The 20,368-nt window shown below is 38.7% G+C and overlaps 1 protein-coding gene across 1 annotated transcript; it reads left to right on the forward strand.

Moving 5' to 3' along the window:
• Positions 1–5,144: 5,144 nt before the first annotated feature.
• LOC306759739 (aquaporin-4-like) lies at positions 5,145–9,488 on the forward strand (the record flags this gene model as incomplete). Its single annotated transcript, XM_079245464.1, has 5 exons — positions 5,145–5,179; positions 6,822–7,269; positions 7,481–7,645; positions 8,029–8,109; positions 9,261–9,488. The coding sequence occupies 5 exons, from the start codon at positions 5,145–5,147 to the stop codon at positions 9,486–9,488; spliced, it is 957 nt and encodes a 318-aa protein (XP_079101590.1).
• Positions 9,489–20,368: the final 10,880 nt, after the last annotated feature.

Genomic DNA, 20,368 nt, shown 5'->3' on the forward strand with positions numbered 1-20,368 from the left:
CCACATTTCACCTACTGTACCTGAGTTCACATGCTGCAAAATAAAGTACAGTCCCATGTTGGAGTATAAACATTACTAGTTTGATGGAAGTCAGGCTTGTCTATGTGTGTACAGTTTAATGAATGCTGAGATCCTTTTTTAAAAAAGAAGCAAAAGTAAGTAAAGTTTTATAAATACAGTAAAATAAATAACAATCTAAGTCATGAAACTGTAAAGATTATGTGATTTTATCCTGGATGCTTTTCAACATCTACAGTTAATTTTCCAGAAATTGGCCCCGTAAAGCTACCAAACACAGTCTGGCAGTTAACTATACATTTTCTTCTTCTGTTTTTAATCTATCTTTACTACTTGATGTCAGTGAAATTACTAACAATGCTTATCAAAGCTCACTATGTTACAATAAATGGGTAAATACCATTACTTCTCCCATTGCCCTTTAACCATACTGAATGCTTCTGTTTCCAATGATCCCAGTCACACAGAACTGCTTTTATCCTGTTCTGGCCATGTAAGTATTATGGCCTGGACCTTATCAGCAAACACTGTTTTTCTTTTTTTTCACATGAAGCTTTGTTTAATCTGCAAACAGAGCAGAAACAACTAAAAGGAGCTAATCCAACTGAAGTCACTGGTCCTGGATCAGCCTAGGGATCTGACCTATAAAACTAATAATATCAATATGAGCTATATAAAGAACAATATCAATAAATGGGTAGAAAGTTCAACATTCAAAACATAATTATTCAATCTACTTACATTCTTTTTTTATTCTCTCATAGAGATGGTTAAATTAGTAATAACTTAATCATCTAAAGTTGGCTGATCTTTAGTGTGTAAGAATGACTGTAAGCAACTTTGTATTTATAGAAGTACCTTTATTATATCTCCAGATTTCTGGCGGTGGTGATGGCTGGGTGCTTCTAGGTGAGTCCAAAAGGTAACTGGTACAGGTGCATTTTCAGAATCTTTAGCAGAAACAAGAGACGTAGATTCAACTACCTAAAGGTGAAACTTAACTTTGCATGAAGTGCAGCCTGAAGCCTCACTGACAAACTGGCAGATACAGAGTTTTTCAGCAACAGCTGGTGATGATGATCAGTTGCCACAGTAGCATTTGCAGCTAACGCCATGAAAGAGACAGGGAAGACAGGCAGGGAAGATAGAAGGAGAAAAAGTAGAAAATTTCACTCAGGTGAAGGGAAGCATCTTTCTCAGGAGTTTCTAAATAGTTTTAAAGCCCTCTGATTCTATGTGTTTTGAATGTAAACATTATTGATTAATTATTTTCTTGTTACAAGAGGATAACAAAAGCAGCTGGTTGTGAGATGAATTGTGCTTTACTTTTCTCCTCTTTCACAGACCATAAGGAGATAAAAGACTACTGTCAGAGATAACTGCTGAGTGATACCAAGCCCCATAACCAGATTATTAGAGATATGTCTAGCATCATGCTGTTTCTAAACACCCCTTTGAAACAAATTGGAGTGGAGTACCACTGCAAAAATGAGGGTTGTTTGTTAGTTATTACTAACCCTTTCTTGCAGTGGCCCTATAATGGACAACTATTTACAAGCTTTTCTCTTGCATATTTGTGAATAAGGATGGTATTTCTCTAAATAAACCACTTCAGTGGATGTTGGTGAGTCATCCAATACATTTACACTTACTGGAGAATAAATACATATGGAACATAATGTAATTACACAAGTTTGCCTGTGTAATAAATAGGAAAAGAAAAAGATACAGCTGTGTTTTATAGAAGATTTACAGAATATATTTATGATTATATACTATTTTATAAATATTTTATGGAATACATTAAAATAAATCACAATGATTTCTAAATGTCACTGATAAACAATAAAAGTATCATTGCATATGTCTGTAAAGGTTAAATACTGTTTTTAAAAATTTAGCTTTTTTTTTTTTTTTTTTTTTTTTTTTTTTAAATTAATTCATGCATAAAAGGGTTCAAAGTTGATTTTTCTCTTTGTAAGACACACTGGGGAGATAAAAGAAAAAAGAACTACCTTTTTTGTTCCAACTTGACTTTTCTAAATTGATATTTCTAAATTGACATCATGGACTGAGGACAGTAAGCCTGCTGTGTCTGCATCTGAAAAGAAGAACTCATTAACACCCAACCGAATTCAAACTCCTGGACCTGGCAGTGTCAATGTTTTAATCCAACAAGCTGATGGAGCAGCCCTCCCCCTTCATGCATTCTGACCATAGACTGATTCAGACACACCAACCTTTGTATCTTAACCTGTATTGCACATTGTCAGACAATATATATATATAACACTGAGAGAATATGTGATTCAATTGATGAGATAGAAAAACTGTTTGAAACATGAATAAATAACTCAGGGACACAGGTTCAAAAGAACAGGGTTAGTTATGTAATATACTGGCAGACTTTGTTCGTTTCGATTCACATTAGTTAGAAAACAACAGTGCACTGTTTTATTTCCAGTAGTTTTTTTTTGCAGCAAATTAACTGTTTTTTCTGGGTTTTTTTTTATTTGTTTTTTACATTGACAAGACCAAACATGCAACGCAATTTAGTAATATCACATCGTTTCAACATATTATTTCACTTCCTAACTACCAGCTGATTCAGCAGCAACAAATCACCCCCCCAACTTTACACGCTGTGATCTGAAAGCCTGCAGTGCCCAAACATCACAACCTCTGATAAATTCACCCATTTTTGGCTTCAGTGCAGTCTGAATTGAAACAATATGAAAATATTTCAAATTGGTGAAGTAAAATATAAAGAATTATGTTTCAATCTCTAAAAATAAAAATAAAAAAGATCTGCAGCTGTTTCTTGCGTTCAGAAGTATAACAGTTAAAGTAGGTTCACCTAAGGGAAAGAAAAGTGTCACATGCCTTCTGTTGACAGTGAACACACATGTTGTGGAGGGCTCTGAGCCAGAAAACACACTTAGCAACAAATGAAAACCTGAAAACATTGAAAACACCCTTAACACCCTTTTGAACAAATTAAAATGCATTATAAGAAAACTGTATTGAATAAAATTTTCCTCATAAAACTCATTATTGCTAATTAGAAATGTGCTCTAACTAATTTTTCAGCAACTATAGGGTTAAAGATGAACATATTTTCATGGAAGCCGTCTAACTTAAAGGAACTGAAGCAGTTTTGCCTTGAGGAATGGGCAAAAATCCCAGTGCTTCGATTTGCCAAACTTAATGAGACAAACCCTGAAAGGCTTGAAGCTGAAAATGATTGCAAAGGGTAATTGCAAGGTATTGACTTCTAGAGTGCGAACCTAATTCTGCATGCTCAAGATTTCCTTTATTAAAGTTTTATAAATGTAATTGTTTTTCCAGTTATAAATACTTTCAGGTTCTGAGATAAAGCCATAAACTTTTCCAATGCACTGCTGTATAGTTTGTGTATTCATGCAGTACATTTTACATGTAGAATCTAATGTAAAATGTGCAGAGTTCATACAGACTCATTTGCTACTGCTGTCTTTAGTTTCAGTCTGACTTCCAAAACATCACTGCTTTAAAACGGCCCGGCTCAAGGTCAATTATTCTGCTTTAAATCCTGAGCCAGATTTTACTGTTGTGCTGGTGACAGCTGTATTTATCATAGTGAATCTGGTATGGGGACTTCAGTACACTGCTACCTTGGAAGATAAGAAATTAAAGAAAAAAAAACGCCTCTTCAAAATTTCTCTACAACACAGTTCCAGCAAAATGGAAATACTTCAAAATGACCCTCAGCAAATTATGTCAAATAGTTCCTGTGGGATAGCATCTGCATTATTAGAGAACGCTGGTGTGGTGCAAAAAATGTTGGCATTTGGTGAGACATTAAGTTAAGGAGCCCGTCATGACACATGTGCAGTTCTGTTTATATTAGCTAAGAAGTATTTCCAGGAACACAAACAATGCCATTTTTTGAAGACACAAGGACCATTTTAAAATCTGTTATCTCATTATGCTTTCACTAATGCAGCCTTTTCACTTGTCTCAGCCAAATATCTATGAATCATCCCCAGACCGTACAGAATTCAGCCTTCAGGCTTTGACAAGAGTTTAGAAAAAAAAAAGCACATACCTTTATTTTATAATTGGTTTTTAGATTTTTCTATTAGTTTTTAAGTCTCTCTCTGGTGTCTCACCTTCACATTCTTCTGACCTTTCAAAGCAATATGAGCCTCTATTCACCCTCACATCCTCAGACAGGAGTTTTTATTTGTTTCTGCAACTTTCATTTCAACATTTGCCATCGAAGCCTCTAAACTCTGAATCAAGCAGACGGCTATATTTTGGGATATATATATATGTTTTAAGTTGTCTTACTATATTTTATATGTTTTTTTCCTATTGTTTAGTGAAGTTTTTTTACATACTGTATAAAGACCATCGAAGCTCAGCACCATATGAATTAAATCATCAGTTTCATTGTTCTTTCTTTGAGTTGTATTACACATCACTGGAAAGACTGTTTAGATCACCTTTACAACAAAGTATATCTTGTAAGGATACTACTTCAGTGGAATGAAAAACAGCAAAACTACCTATGCCTGTTGCTGTGTTGCCCATTCTGCAGAAGGTTGACCCTTAAAATTAAAAGCACTTTGTGATGTAATGTAATCAGCCTTTATAGTAATGCATAATACAGTAAAGAGGAGAGGAATAATCAACCAAAACACATATTTCCTTATCTTTTGTCTAGGTTTTATATTGTTATGGAATGTTGCTGTCATTTTTTAGTTTTATACTGATCTCTTAAATATTAGAATTTCTGCTGTGAAACTAAGAACTTACAACATGGTTGAGAAGCATTGAGTTGCTGCTAGAGAAACTTCTGGAAAAATCACCCTGAAGCATATAAGCACTGAAAAAACATTTTAAACAACTTCACAGTTTTAGATTCTATGAAACTATCAAAGACTTTCCATTATTTCTAATCTCAGGCTAAATTATTGACAAATACCTTCAGAAAGCAGACTATTTTCTTAAAATCCAGTCATTTATTTTTCTTCTTTTCTGATCCAGACCAGATCAAACTAGGATAAACTAGATCTCAACCATAAACACTAGGAGTCTTCCCAGCTATAAAAGACGGTAACATTCAGCAGGGTGGTGGAGTCATGACGGAGGTCGGTGGGGCTCTGGAGCGCCTGAGGTAGGAAACGACTTGGTGTTTGAGTCAGAAAGAGCGCGAGGTGCAAACAGATGGAAATAGGATACTTTTACTCTGATAGTTTTGTTTTTTTTGTTTGGTTTTTTTTTTTGTTTTTACATTTAGGGTAGTTATTATTTATAGAAGAAAACCCGCCTTGAAAAGTTGGATCTTCACTCTTGATTAAAGCAATAACTGATGGTTCAACATACAATAATTGAATTCCTCCCAGTCCCATAAAACATCGCGTTAATAACAGGCAACTCATATCCGCGTGTCATAACCACGCACCGTGACATTTGTGCATGTCATCCCAAGTATAATGACGTCCTGCTTTGTGCATTTCCCTCAAAATTAATCAACTGATATGATTTAAAAGACATGAAAAGCGTGGAAAGTATATGAATGGTAGAAACGGTCAGAAATGATGCATGAAGGGGGGATAACATGCAGAGCATTATTGTTCTTACTGCTGCTCGGCTGAAGGAAGGTTGCTCTTTCTCTGCAGTAATTGTTCAGGGTTAACTTGGAAATGATAATGCCAATCCAATTATTCAAAACATTTTTAATGTTTCATTAAAACATGAGAAAGTGCAGGATAGTAAGCTCATTTTGCATGATCACAGAGATCAGGGATACACAAAAGATCAAACACTATTTCAGATTAGAAATTATTAGAGATTTTGACATTTTGATCTAATCTGTTTCATAATGCTTCTGTGATATTTAAATGTAGAAAAGACAACTTTGGTTAAAATCTAATAAATGCATTTCGTACAAAATTTATTTTTTGACTTTGCAGGTGATTAATCAGATCCATTGGACACAGTTGTTCTGTCTGAACTGGGTAACAAAGCAGGAACATCAGGTTACATGACCTCTTGTATTGTCTTGTATTGGTTATTATTTGGCTGTCAGGACCCCTGATGCCACAATGAGCTTTTTCAATTAAACCGATAGACATTGACAGATAAATAAATCATTTAAATGTAAATCTATTTTTTAAATAATTAAATAAAGAGCAGCATTTAAGACATGAGTAAAAGAAATGCAAATAATTAACAGAAAATATCTATACATCAATCTGCATCCAAACAGCCACAAAAGTGTAACAGCAGCATTGTGTTTGTGCAAGCGCCACACAGTTTTTGTATTGTATGAAATCTTGGATGGGATGTGATGATATTGTTCTCAGATAAATAAGGGGGACAAAGAAAGCTCTGCAATCTGCAGGAAAATGAGTCAGTAGCTGTGTGTGAAAGAGACAGACATGGCAATGAGCATAGACACGTTGGGCTCAATGTAGATTTTTATAAAGATTGTCATCAAGAATTTGTTTTTCTTTTATTTTTTTATTACAAGCAGCTCTGAATACACACTGGAGGCAAATAAATGACAGTAAAAGTTTTGTCAGATCAACAGTTAAATGCAGAATTTGGGCATTATCTATTAGTTATAGGTGGCTGAACCTGACAGATCTGCTGAGCTTTGTCATTTGGGTTCATGGCTTTATTATGTTTTTATTGGCCATTCCAGCAAAGGGTTAAAGTCTTTCTTTGAAATGGTGCAGTTGAAGATATTTTGTACAATCAACCAATAAGGCAAGAAGCATTTATCAAGATTGTTGTCCTCTCATCACTTCCAGGAGGTGCTGTTTTCCCTGCTGTACAAAAGACTCTCAGTTTTGGCACAGTTCTGTTCACAACACCATGACTGCCTTCAAAGGTGTTTGGACGCAGGAGTTTTGGAGGTGTGTAGGGGCAGAGTTCTTTGCTATGATGCTCTTTGTCCTGCTCAGTCTTGGCTCAACCATCAGCTGGGGGGAAATGGAGGAGGAACCTCGTCCTCCTGACTTGGTGCTCATATCACTATGCTTTGGCCTCAGCATTGCTACCATGGTGCAGTGCTTTGGCCACATCAGTGGTGCCCACATCAACCCAGCTGTCACAGCTGCCATGGTGGTGACAAGGAAGCTTAGTTTGGCTAAAGCAGTCTTCTACCTTCTGGCTCAATGCGTAGGAGCCATAGTGGGGGCTGCTATCCTGTACAGCATCACTCCAGACTCTGTCAGAGGGAACATGGGGGTCACTCAGGTAAGAGCAGAAGTTATAAACATTTGTTTGTGTTTAAATGTTAAATGTTGCCTGATTTGGCAGCAAGATTAAAATTATGAAGCATTAATTTCTCATGAAGTCACTGCAATCTGTTGTCTAAATGAAATCCAGATTATATCTTTTATGTTAAGGGCTCCACATCAGTGGAAGAACTACAAAATGGCTCATGGATGTACTTTTCCCCCCACAGGTGAATACAAGTATCTCTGCGGGAGGTGCCCTTGTTGTTGAGCTCTTCATCACCTTTCAGTTGTTATTTACCATCTTTGCTACCTGTGATGTGAAACGTAAAGACCTCAAAGGTTCATCTGCTTTGGCGATCGGCCTTTCTGTGTGTGTTGGTCACCTGTTTGCTGTAAGTAGCCCGACATGTGCTCAGTTGTTGCCATAATCACATAAATTTAATGCTGTCTTCAATTTATTCAAAACTATGGGATAAAAAGTAATATTATACTGCCAAAGGTGGATTTTATTTCAAAAGTAAATATTATGCGCAGATCTTAACCATCAGATAGATTATGCAAGAGTGTGTCATTTTCTTGGAAATTGGAAAACACTGAAATTTACACAAATGGCTCAAGATTTTTCATTTAAATCAATTAAATATTTTTCCTTGATTCATATGGGTGTTCCCTGTTTACAAAGGTGACATTTTCTTAACTATTTCATGAAAACATCAATGTATGCAGACCAGTTGGCATCCCACTAATCAGGAGTCTGCTGTCTTTCTGCCCTCAGATTCCCTACACTGGAGCGAGCATGAACCCTGCCAGATCCCTCGGCCCTGCCATAGTCACATGGAGCTGGGAAAACCACTGGGTAAGAAACTGTTTTTATGTTTAATTTAATTATAAGACACTGTTTCAATTCAAGACGTATACTGTAACTGACAGTCGATGACTGACAAATGACAACTCAGCAGCTGAGCACTCGGAAGATAATCGGAAGTTGAGTACTGTGTAAAAGACTCTGCAAACAAATAATTTAATTATCCAAAAATAACCTTTTTCAACATGAACTAGAAGGATGTTATTTTACAATATTTATTATTGACAGACCCAAAGAATCCAGAAAAGAATGACAAAGTTTAATTCCAAAATTTAATGGAAATAAGTTTGAACCGTTTAAGAGGCTCTTTCAGTAACAACCAAGTTTTTTTCTTTCTGCAGAGACGCAGCTGCACACACTCAGAAACACTTACTGTCATTAAACAGAAGGATCAGATGAAATAACAGAAATAATATGACAAAACTTCAACAGAACCCAGAGGGTTTATGGTGGGAATGTTGATGTTTGTGGAAATAATCTATGATTAAAGTGCTGCAGAATAAAATTAATAATAATTAATTAATCACACATCTTTATTGTGTGATGACTACTGATTTGAGAGCACAAACACGTGACTTTGAAGGCCAGCAGGCTCAGTCTGGCTTATTGACACATTAGTAAAGGCGTTGATATGCCAACTCTTATCCCATTCCTTGATTTTTATTTTGCATTTTTGTTTAGTTGGTTTAGCTCACCTCTGTCCATAACAACCTGCACAGAACTCAGTAACTCTGGAAGTCAGACTAACCACATTATTTCCTCATTATTTGTTGAAATGGGATTTTATCAGCATGGTGTGATATGTTGACCAATTATACAATGAAAGCAAAGTCTGAACTTTAAAGCTAATTTTCCATTGCTGAGCTTTGTCTTGATCACAAAGTAGAATATTAATAATGAAAATGTTACTTGTCCCTTAATGTCAAATATACCACTATCAGTGCAGTGGGCGTTCCGACCATAAACGATGCCAACTGGCGATCCGGCGGCGTTATTCCCATCCTATCACTATAATTAAGTTATTATACTGCTTAGCTAACTGTGTAAATGATTATAAAGATATATCTGTAGAATACTTTGATATTTTCACTTCAAAATGACCAGTGTTTTTGTTTTTTTTGTTGTTGTTTCCTGTGTCTCAGGTGTACTGGGTGGGTCCCTCTCTGGGTGGCACTCTGGCTGCAGCCCTGTATGAATTCTTGTTTTGTCCAGACCCTATGCTAAAAAGATGTTACTCAGAGATTTTCATCAAGACACCGTTTGCTGCGACTAGACTTCGACAGGATTCAGTCATTGCTCAGACAACTGATGTAGAGGTAGCTGAGAGGAGGGAGAGGGAGGTATCTGGTGAAGTTCTCTCCTCTGTTTGAGGAGAAAGGAAGCTCACTGTCAGTGTCAAGACAGATGACAAGAAGATTTACTGCCAGTAGTATGGCATTATAAATGGAAAACATCAAACAACAACGAAGGACAAAAGTGGCAAAGAGGAACTTTTCAGTGTGACTTTTCTTATGCTGACTAAACAGATTATTTTAGTCTATTATCACAGAAAGACTTTCTGGTTCGTTTTGGGTTTTTTCTACAATAAATGGAATGAAATATAAAGAATTGCAGTTGAAAACTACAGTATGTGCTTGTGCTCAGTGCAAGGAGAGTTTTGAAGACAGAAACTGGCTGGGCACCCACAATATATTCATCACTGTACCTTCCTTACAGCAGAAATCGTATCTAAATATCTGCCTGTAAGCAACTATTTGAGGGAATGAAATAATACAGCTGGATACAGTTACCATGGTAACTATAGCTGATCATGTTCACCTGTAGTATTATGATGATTTAAAGGCTCAAAAAAGGTTTCTGAGTTTTAATTCTCTGTTACTTGGCTCAGACTGAAAATCTTACAATAATTTTGGTCAACTTGAAGAAAGAAATCTTGTGTTGCAGACCCAAAATGTAGACTGTAAATGTGAGGGAAATTATATGTTTGGGTTATAGAACCATATTCAGTGGTCAAGTGTTTTTCTTTTTTGTAGTTTGGTTATGACAGCAAAGAAAATAACTTGGATTAATTTGATACCTAATCTGAATTAAACCATGACAGGTTCACTTCCCATATGTGGATTTTTTAAACTTAAAATTCAGACAGAATACAAAAAAAGTGCTTTGTTTTTAAAATCAGTATTTGACATGAAATGTAACGACATTGGAGGTAAGACATATATACATACAGTATAAAAGCTCTAATCAGCACATACTAGTAATGCTGGCTTTCTCTGTAGAATATTCCCATATGAGAGCTATTCAAGAGGCTGGTTCAAGTTTAAGTCAAGACTGTTATTTACTAGATTCATCCTGAAATCTTTATGAAGGTAAAAGTTTATGTAAAAAGGTGGAAGGATCTATGTTTTCTTTGTCTCTGTGATAACAAATACAGACCAAAGCCAACACAAATGGATTGTTTCTGAAGAAACAGAGTTATTGAGCTTTTCTTTGTTTTATTACTAATTACGAATTAATTTACTTATGTAAAATTTCCAAGATTGCTCTTTCATACCAGTTGGAATATAGCCAGCTGCCTATTGACCAATAACAATGATGACAGTTTAACAACTAAAAAAGTTTAATTAAAGCCCAAGAAGATGAGTGTTGATGTAGTGTTTATAAATAGATGAACATCCCATAGGATTCAGTCATTACCATGAATATGGGCGTTGCATAGTTTGATGCAGGTTGGTTGAATAGCTGCTTCTGCTTCTGTTAACCAGCAGATGGCCCTAAAGGTGTAACTAAAAGAGCTTTGTTATGTTTTTGTCAGCATTTATCTGTCACTCTCTGTTAGTAACTTTATGCAAAATTTGAAGAATGGATTTTTAGATTTTTTCCTGAGAATGGGTTTTGGTCTAATTTTCATTTCATTAAATTTTGGGAGGGATCTAAATCACCATCTGGATCCAGGAATTTTTTTTTTGAAGGACTCTTTATCATTGCAAGATAGGGCCATTTTCAGTATATATGCATCTATAAGCATGTTGGAGCTTCCTGTCTGTGCAGATTGAGCTTAGTTTGGATACCATTACCATACAGTACTGGCTGGGTAGATGAAACAAGTTTAAAACACAGAACGGTATCATCGCTGCTTTCTCAGAGCAATTGGTCTTTGAAAGTGTCATTTTTCTCAGGCCATCCTGGTTTGGGTGTCCAGCATGAATTTCTTGGTCTTTTGGTGCCACTTATTATTTCATGCAAACAAAAAATATATAGTTATATACTAGTAAAATCGTAAATTTGTTATGAAATTGTTGTAAGCAATTAATAACAATCAATAAAATCATTTTATGTCTATGTGTGTTTTTGACCATGTGCACATTTAAATACAAACAGCCCTAAAATGGCATCCAAACTCAATTTTGCCACTCAGTGTAGCATCAGAGAGCTGAACATGTTAAACCAATAAGTAACAGATATGAACAATTAAATTAAATTAAATTTAATTTAATTTAATTTAATTTAATTTAATTTAATTTAATTTAATTTAATTTAATTTAATTTAATTTAATTTAATTTAATTTAATTTAATTTAATTTAATTAAGCTGGGTGGTAAAATGAATCCTTAGCAGTTGCTGAGGTAAAAAATTTGGCGAAGGAGTTTGGAGAGGCCATGAAGAACAACTTCCAGATGGCTTGGAGGGGATTCTGGTGGGAAAGCAGTGCTCCATCGACACTGTGTGCAGGGATGGGGAGTTGCTAACCTTAACTCAGGATATTGCAGGTCAATGGCGGGAGTACTTTGAAGACCTCCTCAATTCCACCAATATACCTTCTGATGAGGATGCAGAGCTGGGGGACTCAGAAGTGGGCTTTCCTATCTCCTGGCTGAGGTAAATAAGCAAGGCTCTGGGGGTGAATGAGATGTGCTGGGACTCCTTAAGGCTCTGGTTGCTGTGGGGCTGTCTTGGTTGACACGGCTTTGTAGCATTGCGTGGACATAGACCTATATACTATTTATGACTATAACAATCAGTCTTACAGAAAAAGGAGTGAAACTGAAAATAAAAAAGATAAGCAATAGATGTTAGTGCCACAGTGAGTTTTAAGTTCTTTAACAAAGTTCACCTCATTTAATGGTCCATTTGAATGTATTCAGTGTATTTGTATTTTCTGATGTTCTGTAAGCCTGTTTAGATCACAGTAATTTATATATAAACAGCCACACTATAATAACATAAGGCCTTCATGTTTCAACTTTTAGTGATGCAACTTATCTGAAAATAGTTGTTATAAATGTCCAGTGTAACATTGAATCTTACTTTTGATAATTTCATTTAATAGTGTTTAATGTAATGATGGGCATTTTTTGTATAAGTGTTTTTTTTCATAACTCCTGTTGACATTATTTTAGCTCTCATAATGCAATCTACAATGCCCAGTATAGCAACATTAAACACATCAACTGGACCCCAGTCTAACTGTTGCAAGCACTTCATCTTGAAAATTTATGAAGCTTTAAATCAAGTAGTTTATGAAACGAATTTTTATTTCTTTATTTTCTCATTGCTGCAGCTTACAAACTCACTGTTTAAAATAAAGTGTCATCGCGTCAGAAATAATGGTGTTGGTTTGTTGGAGGTCACTCCTCCATCACAGTGATCTGCCACTGGTCTCATATCCAGTCCAGTATCCTACTGTACTGCAGTTTTTTTTTTGTGTGGGAACGTGCATCAAAATTCACTCCCCGCTGCGCAAGCTGCTGCCTTCACCTTAAAAAACATGCGTGCACTGTTGAAGGTCACTTAAACACAAAAGGCTTTCAATGCTGCGGTCCAATATAGCGCATGCGCGTTGCCAGAGAACTCCTTCACAGACCGCAATATGGCGAGAATGCCTGCCAGCAAAAACACGAAGCAAGAACACGGGAGCCGTGAAAGGGACAGAGATGAGGGTGACGATGAAGAAGATGAAGATGAGATCCAAGAGATCCATATCACAGGGGAGGAAGAGGAGGAGGACAGGGATCTTGCTAGAGATGATGTGGAGTTTGAGTGGGAGTCAGGTAGCACAGATGTGGACTCCAGTGGTTCCGCCGCGGAGATCCACGCAGTCGTTATGCGGAATACGGACCGAAGACAGCGGGAGGAAGAGGGGGACTCGACAAGTAGCAGAACCCCCTCTGGGCTGGAGTCTAACCCAGATGAAGAACTTCAGTGGGCAGAGCGGAATAGGCTGAGTGAAAACACCCGCCTGGCCACCCGGTACGCAGTGAGGATCTTCAGAGAGTACCTCAGTGAAAAAGCCCAAAATACTGACTTTGAAACTCTGGATAAGGATGCGCTCTGCGCTGTGCTGCGCTCCTTTTATGCCGAGGCGCGCTCCAAAAGTGGACAGGTGTACAGCAAGTCCTCCCTCATCAGCATCAGAAGTTCACTTAACCGGTACCTAAACGACCCCCCTTACTGCCGAACCTTAGACCTCACCAAAGACCCGGAGCTGCGCAGCGCCAACCTGACCCTGGCTGCGGTGATCAGGAGGCTGGAAGAGCAAGGTGCTGGTCCCGTCGTGCAGAAACAAGCCATCACGCGCTCAGACCTGCAGAAATTATATGATTCCTCTGTCTTCAACACCGACACACCATTCGGACTATTAAACAAAGTCTGGTTCGAGACCTGTATGTATTTCTGCACCAGAGGCCGAGAGAACCAACGGGAGCTGGAGGAGGACTCCTTCGGTCTGGCCGTGGATGAAGATGGGAAAAAGTTTGTTTATTTTAAAGCTCTTGGACCGAACCACAAGTCCCGCTCCGCAGCCTGGACCAAGAAGCGCCCAGAAGCAGATGAGGACACCTTGCCGCGAATGTATGAGACCGGCACAGATAAGTGTCCGTATGCAAGTTTTGTCCAGTACGTGTCCAAACGGAACCCACTCTGCAGGGCTTTCTTCCAGCGCCCCAGGGACCACTGCTGCGCGAGCGATGTGACGTGGTACGAGAACAAAGCCATCGGAAAGAACCTGTTGGGCACAAGGATGCAGATGTTGTCGCGCGCTGCCAAGCTCTCAAAGACTTACACTAACCACTGCATCGGCGCCGTGTCCATAGCAACGCTTAACAGCATCGTGGGGGCCGGAGCGACCGCCGCGCTTTACGCTGTCTCGGAGAGGGCCAACGGTCACGCGCAGTCCCACCCCCGGTTTGCTATACCGTACGCGCACCAGGTTAATGACGTTTCTGATCTTCATTCGCTTCGGATAACAACAGACACAACAGAAACGACACTTAAGCGACCATCACTAACAATGACAACGAGGAGAGTCTGCGCTGAGGAAGATACAGGAACTCCCTCCGCCAAGAAGCCGTGCACGCGCTCGGTGGAGCGCGAGAAGTCACCTGAGGAGCGGAAGGAGAAAGAGTCAATCCCTTTAGGAGCAATGGACTCTCAAATGATACTCCTGGACCTCCCATCATCAACACAGGTAACACATAATCCTTCATGTAATCTTCCCGGTCATAGGAGTAGTGCATTTAAATGAAATAGTGGCCTAATTCAAAGCTATTTTCACAGTCAAACGTGAACTTGTCCAGAAGCCTAAACTAGCAGTGACTCAATCAGGCTTACAATCTGAAAGGCCGATCCAAGCTGATCCTTTTGTAAGTGGATGCTAAAACGTAACTGGTCTTTATTTTTCAGTAAAATAATAATACACAATATTTAAGTAATCCAGTCAGTGTTAACTACATTAGATAACCAATTAAATATTGAGAAACAACATTGGATTAAATCAGAAGTTTTAATTCAATGAAAAAATCAATCTCAGATCCACTGTTGAAAATAATCAGCTTTAACCTGTGATTCTGCTTGACAAGTAAAAATGAAATAGAATGGTATTTGATGACTTGCTATAAAACAGATTTCCATGTGGTGAAGTATGAAAGTAAACAAGAGGATTCACTTGAATAGATTAGTCAAAAAGATTATAATTATTGATTTGATCTGAATACACAATTATCAGGTCGGATACAATAACAGACCTGATGCCCACTTTTCCATAACAGTGTACAGATTGATGATCAAATGATTACAATGCTGAGAAAAGAAGAAAAAGATATGCATGTGTATTTAGATAGGTACATGTCTGTGTATCCATCCTATCCTATTCCTTACATATCCTTGTGTGTCCTAGGACAGTCGTGGCAGCAACAGCAGCAGTATGTTGACTCACCAGCTGGCCTCTGTGTCCCCTCTGGGGTCTACAGGTATCCCCACATCTGCTAAGCTCACCAAGACAAACGCACCAGTTCACATTGACGTAGGGGGACACATGTACACCAGCAGCCTGGCAACTCTCACCAGGTACCCAGAATCAAGGTGAGTGAAGCCTATCCATCATAAAAGTGTCTTGCTCAAGAACACGTCACCATAAATCTCACCAAAAACCTACATAATTCCCATTCCCTGAGTTAATATTGCCTCTTCAACACAAGTTTAATAGATTTTCCTTTCCGAATCAGAGTATACAGTCTCCTGTATGACATCCTCCTCTGGCACTTTAGGTATTGTTCCCACTTGGCTCCTGAAAGAAGTGTTCCCCACAGTCTGCTCTGCTATCCTAAAGCTCTAGTATGTTTCTGGCCTCTGCTTCTTTTCCAGACAGTTTTGAACATGCCACTGTTCACCCACCGCCAAAGAAATCTAATTTACTCCCATTCTATTTAAGCAACTTTAGGCAAATAACAAATATAGATTTTATTTATTATACATTTTAAACAAAATCTTAAAGTGTTACAAGTTAAATTAAAGATAAGCATAAAACTCAGTTTCATGGGCTAATTATTGCACTTTTAAAAAAATATATATATTAAAAAAAGCCTTACTAAGTTAAAAAAAAAAAAAAAAAAAAAAAAGTTCTCAGGTGCTTCACCCTCAGGTGTTTAGGCAGGGCATTCCACAGCGGTGGAGCAGCAGACCCAAAGGACCTGTCCCCCATTGTGCTGAGTCTGGTCCTGGGTGGGCAAAGGCGGTTTGAGTTAGTGGACCAGAGATGATAAATGGTGGTGTATGGAGTCAGTAGCTCTGTCAAGTAGCCTGGGGTGTGGCCATGCAGACACTGAAGGTCAGCAGGCAGATTGTATACGCTATCCTCTGCTGGACCGGGAGCCAGTGAAGGGACTGCAAAATGGGGGTGATGTGGATGTATCTGCACCTCCTCATCAGAATGCAGGAAATGCAGCTCTGTATGTGATAAAGCCTCTGCAGACTCCTGCCTGAGACCATGTCAAAGAGGGCATTACAGTAATTCAGCCTGGAGGAGATAAAGGTGTGGACCAGCTTTTCAGCACCACTGAGGGAAAAGCAGGGCGGAGTTTAGAAATATTTTTAATATCAGTAAAAATGTGTTTTAAGAGATATTGAATATGGTGGTCAAATGAAAATTGGGGTCAAAACTGACCTTTTAAGTTTGTGACAGGTGGAGAAGCTACAGTGGCCAAGAAATTAATTAGTTGTCATGGGGGAGGACAGGATCTGATGTGGGGTGCAAACAATAATAGCCCCTTTTTTGTGCTCTTAAGCTGTAGAAAATTTACTGTCATCCTCGCCAGTTGATAAGCTGGCTGTCAGATAAGGTGGTGTCAGCTTGTAGGAGCTGACCATCAACATAGCAGTGGAAAATGATTCCATGTTTGCATATGATGTGACCCAGGGCGAGCATTTACAAGTACAAAAAATTATGCTGCTTTGGGTGTTCATTATCTATAAGCCACAGTTATCAAAATTTCAAGAAATTAATGTTTGAAAAGTTTCACTCTATGTGTAATGAATCTATATATATATGGGTATCACATTCTGAAATGAGTGATGAAAAATATTAAACGTTTTCATTTTATTCTAATTTTCTAAGATGTACCTGTAGATGGTAAACATAGTGGGGCCAAGAACAAACCCCAGAGGGACTCTACAGGTGACATCATGGGGCCTTGACCTGGCATCCCCATCTGACCAGAGCTTCAGATGTATGCTGTATAGTTGAACAAACTGCAGAGAACATTTTAAACCAAGAACTATTTCTGTCCTGGGAGAGGATATGTGGAGGTGAGGACTTGAGATACCTCAGAGTACAACCGATTTAACTGGAAACTCAGAGACAGTTCCCTTGAAGAGAAAAAAGAGACTACCTCATGAGGAAGTTTAGATCATCCAGTATTTGTAGGACAATAATGCATCAGCGCCATCAGAGACAGAGAAGAAACTGATAAAAGCTGGACTGTGGACTGCTTCGAGGCTACCAAGGATGTCTATACTAAGAGGAAAGCTGTACAAGCTGCTAAACTGTCCATCTTGTCCATCTGAAAGTGTCTCAAGGCTTCTTAGGCTGAACCAGGAACTGTCATTAAAAAGAAAATTCTGCCAAAAAATCATAGCCTTAAGTTATAACTACTGAAATCAGAAAGAAAACTTGTTTTTCCTTTTAATAATCAGTTCATTTGTCTTATGTAAATAATCACTTGTTTTGTCATTTTGCATCAATATTATTTGCCTTCAGTGATTAGTAATTTTTCCATTCAGTAATTGTTATTTTTTTTTATCATTCTGTGAAGCAGTCTTTATTTCTTGTTTTGGGCAGAATTGGCCGTCTGTTTGATGGAACGGAGCCCATAGTGTTGGACAGCCTGAAGCAACACTACTTTATTGATCGAGACGGTCCAACATTCCGCTACATACTTAACTTCCTTCGGACCTCTAAACTCCTCATCCCTGAGGACTTTAAAGTGAGTGTCTGTAGAGCTCGGATCAGGTACGACTACAGTTTATTACTGCCGTAACAGATGTTTGGGATTTTAGAATTAAAATGTTTTGTCAACTCTGTAATTTATTAAACTATTTTATTGTTATTCACTCAGATATTTTATACCATTACACCCAGTTCTCCACAATGAAACGACTGAGAATTTATGGCAACATAAACTACAATAACTATGGTTGAAATTTTGCTATAAGGAAATTTTATTTTCTGCAGTCATGACACCAACTGCCTGCCTCTATCTGACATTACATCAAAGGAACAAAGGTCAGACATGCATGTGTCACAGTTCTCATCTTTACTGATGCTTTTTACCTGTAAGGGAACAGGTCAATGAGCAGAGCCACAAGGAGAGCGTGCATGAGTTGATGGGGATGTTTTAATAGTTTTAAGAGGCTTTGGTTATTCTGATGTGGCAAGGAAGCAAGATGAACTTGAGACCATATTACAACAATCACCGACATTTCTGCAGTGAACACAAGATCAAAGTTTTATTATACAATTGTTTGCACACAGACCCTCAGACAGAGGACAGATTTTCACACCAGGCTAAATATAGCAAAGATTAAAATCTGAGCAACACTATTTACAGGTTAAATCAGGAGACAAACTTAACTTTTTAACAGTTAGCTCTGTATAATAGATAAAAGAAAATACAAGTTTGACCTTTCATCCTCTAATTTTAATCAGCAGGTAAATAAAAATGAAAATGTTGCTTCCACAGAGCTTTACCAGTAAAAAAAATTTGATGTTGTAAGGGTCTGCTGGGAACGTCTGGCTGAGTCCCCCGTCAGCAAGCTTAAACTCCCACCTTCAGCAGAGCTTCAAACATGTCCCGAGTGAGGCGGGGGACATTGAGTCCAAATGGGCTGTGTTCCGTGCCTCTTTTGTTGAGGCGGCCAGTTGGAGCTGTGGCTGCTCCTCCACTTGAGGCAGGACCTCACTCCCGACCCGGAGAGGGCAATCCACCTTATTTCGGCTGAGAACCATGGTCTCAGATTTGGAGGTGCTGATTCTCATCCCAGCCGCTTCACACTCGGCCGCAAATCGCTCAAGTGAGAGCTGGAGATCACAACCAGATGAAGCCAACAGGACCACATCATCTGCAAAAAGCAGGGACCCAATCCTGAGGCCACCAAGTCAGATCCCCTCAACACCTCGGCTGCACCTAGAAATTCTGTCCATATAAGTTATGAACAGAATTGGTGATAAAGGGCAGCCTTGGCGGAGTCCAACACTCACCAGAAACGAATCCAACTTACTACCGGCAATGCAGACCAAGCTCTGACACCTGTCGTACAGGGACCGGACAGCTCACACAAGGGGGTCCGGTACCCCATATTCCTGGAGTACCCCCCACAGGAGGCCCCGGGGGACATGGTCGAATGCTTTCTCCAGGTTCACAAAGCACATGTAGACTGGTTGGGCAAACTCCCATGCCCCCTCCAGGACCCCAAAGAGGGTATAGAGCTGGTCCACTGTTCCGCGACCAGGACCAAAACCACACTGCTCCTCCTCAATCCGAGATTCGACTATCCGGCGGACCCTCCTCTCCAGGACCCCTGAATAGACCTTACCAGGGAGGCTGAGGAGTGTGATTCCCCTGCAATTGGAACACACCCTCCGGTCCCCCTTCTTAAAAAGGGGGACCACCACCCCAGTCTACCAATCCAGCGGCACTGTTCCCGGTGTCCACGCAATGCTGCAGAGGCATGTCAGCCAGGACAGCCCCACAGCATCCAGAGCCTTAAGGAACTCCGGGCGGATCTCATCCACCCCCGGGGCCTTGCCGCCAAGGAGCTTTTTTGAACATTTTTTTTGAACAAAATTTTATATGAATAATAATTCGACTCGTTTTTGGCAACAAAGCATCTATAAATGTGTGTTTTCATTATCTATTTTTCGACTTTTGAATGATTTTAGAATGAACCTAAAACTCCATTATAATCCTTGGTTAACTTGACCCTCCCTAAATGTTTACATGCAAATGACTGCATACTTGCTTCATAACATACTGTCCACCCCAAGAGTTTCTGAAACATGAATGGACCAATAAATGTTGCGATTTATGACCGCTTGTATCTAAATAGTCCTTTTCATCATTCTTACATTTAGACATCATTAGATCAAGACAACACCTAACACACAAGTTGATGATACATTGACGTTTTATGTTAAGGTACTTAACTACCACTGTTATTAGGTTTTCATGCAATAAATCATTTGAGATTATGAAATTACCATCAAGTTTCTACTTGAAATGTCCTACTGCAGCATCAATTTTTACATTTTCTATAAATTTTACCCAAAAGTTGAATATTCTTTTATTTTTGTGACGTATTTGTTTAAGGTTGAGTATGGGTAATAAGTATGAGTCTTACGTGTGTTTAACGGCTGCCAAGCAACTAAAACCTTAATTAGCATTTGCATGACTATGCCAGAAATTTATATATTCTGTAA

Source organism: Telmatherina bonti, assembly GCF_933228915.1.
Source record: "Telmatherina bonti genome assembly, chromosome: 8".
In the NCBI taxonomy this organism is placed as follows: Eukaryota; Metazoa; Chordata; class Actinopteri; order Atheriniformes; family Telmatherinidae; genus Telmatherina; species Telmatherina bonti.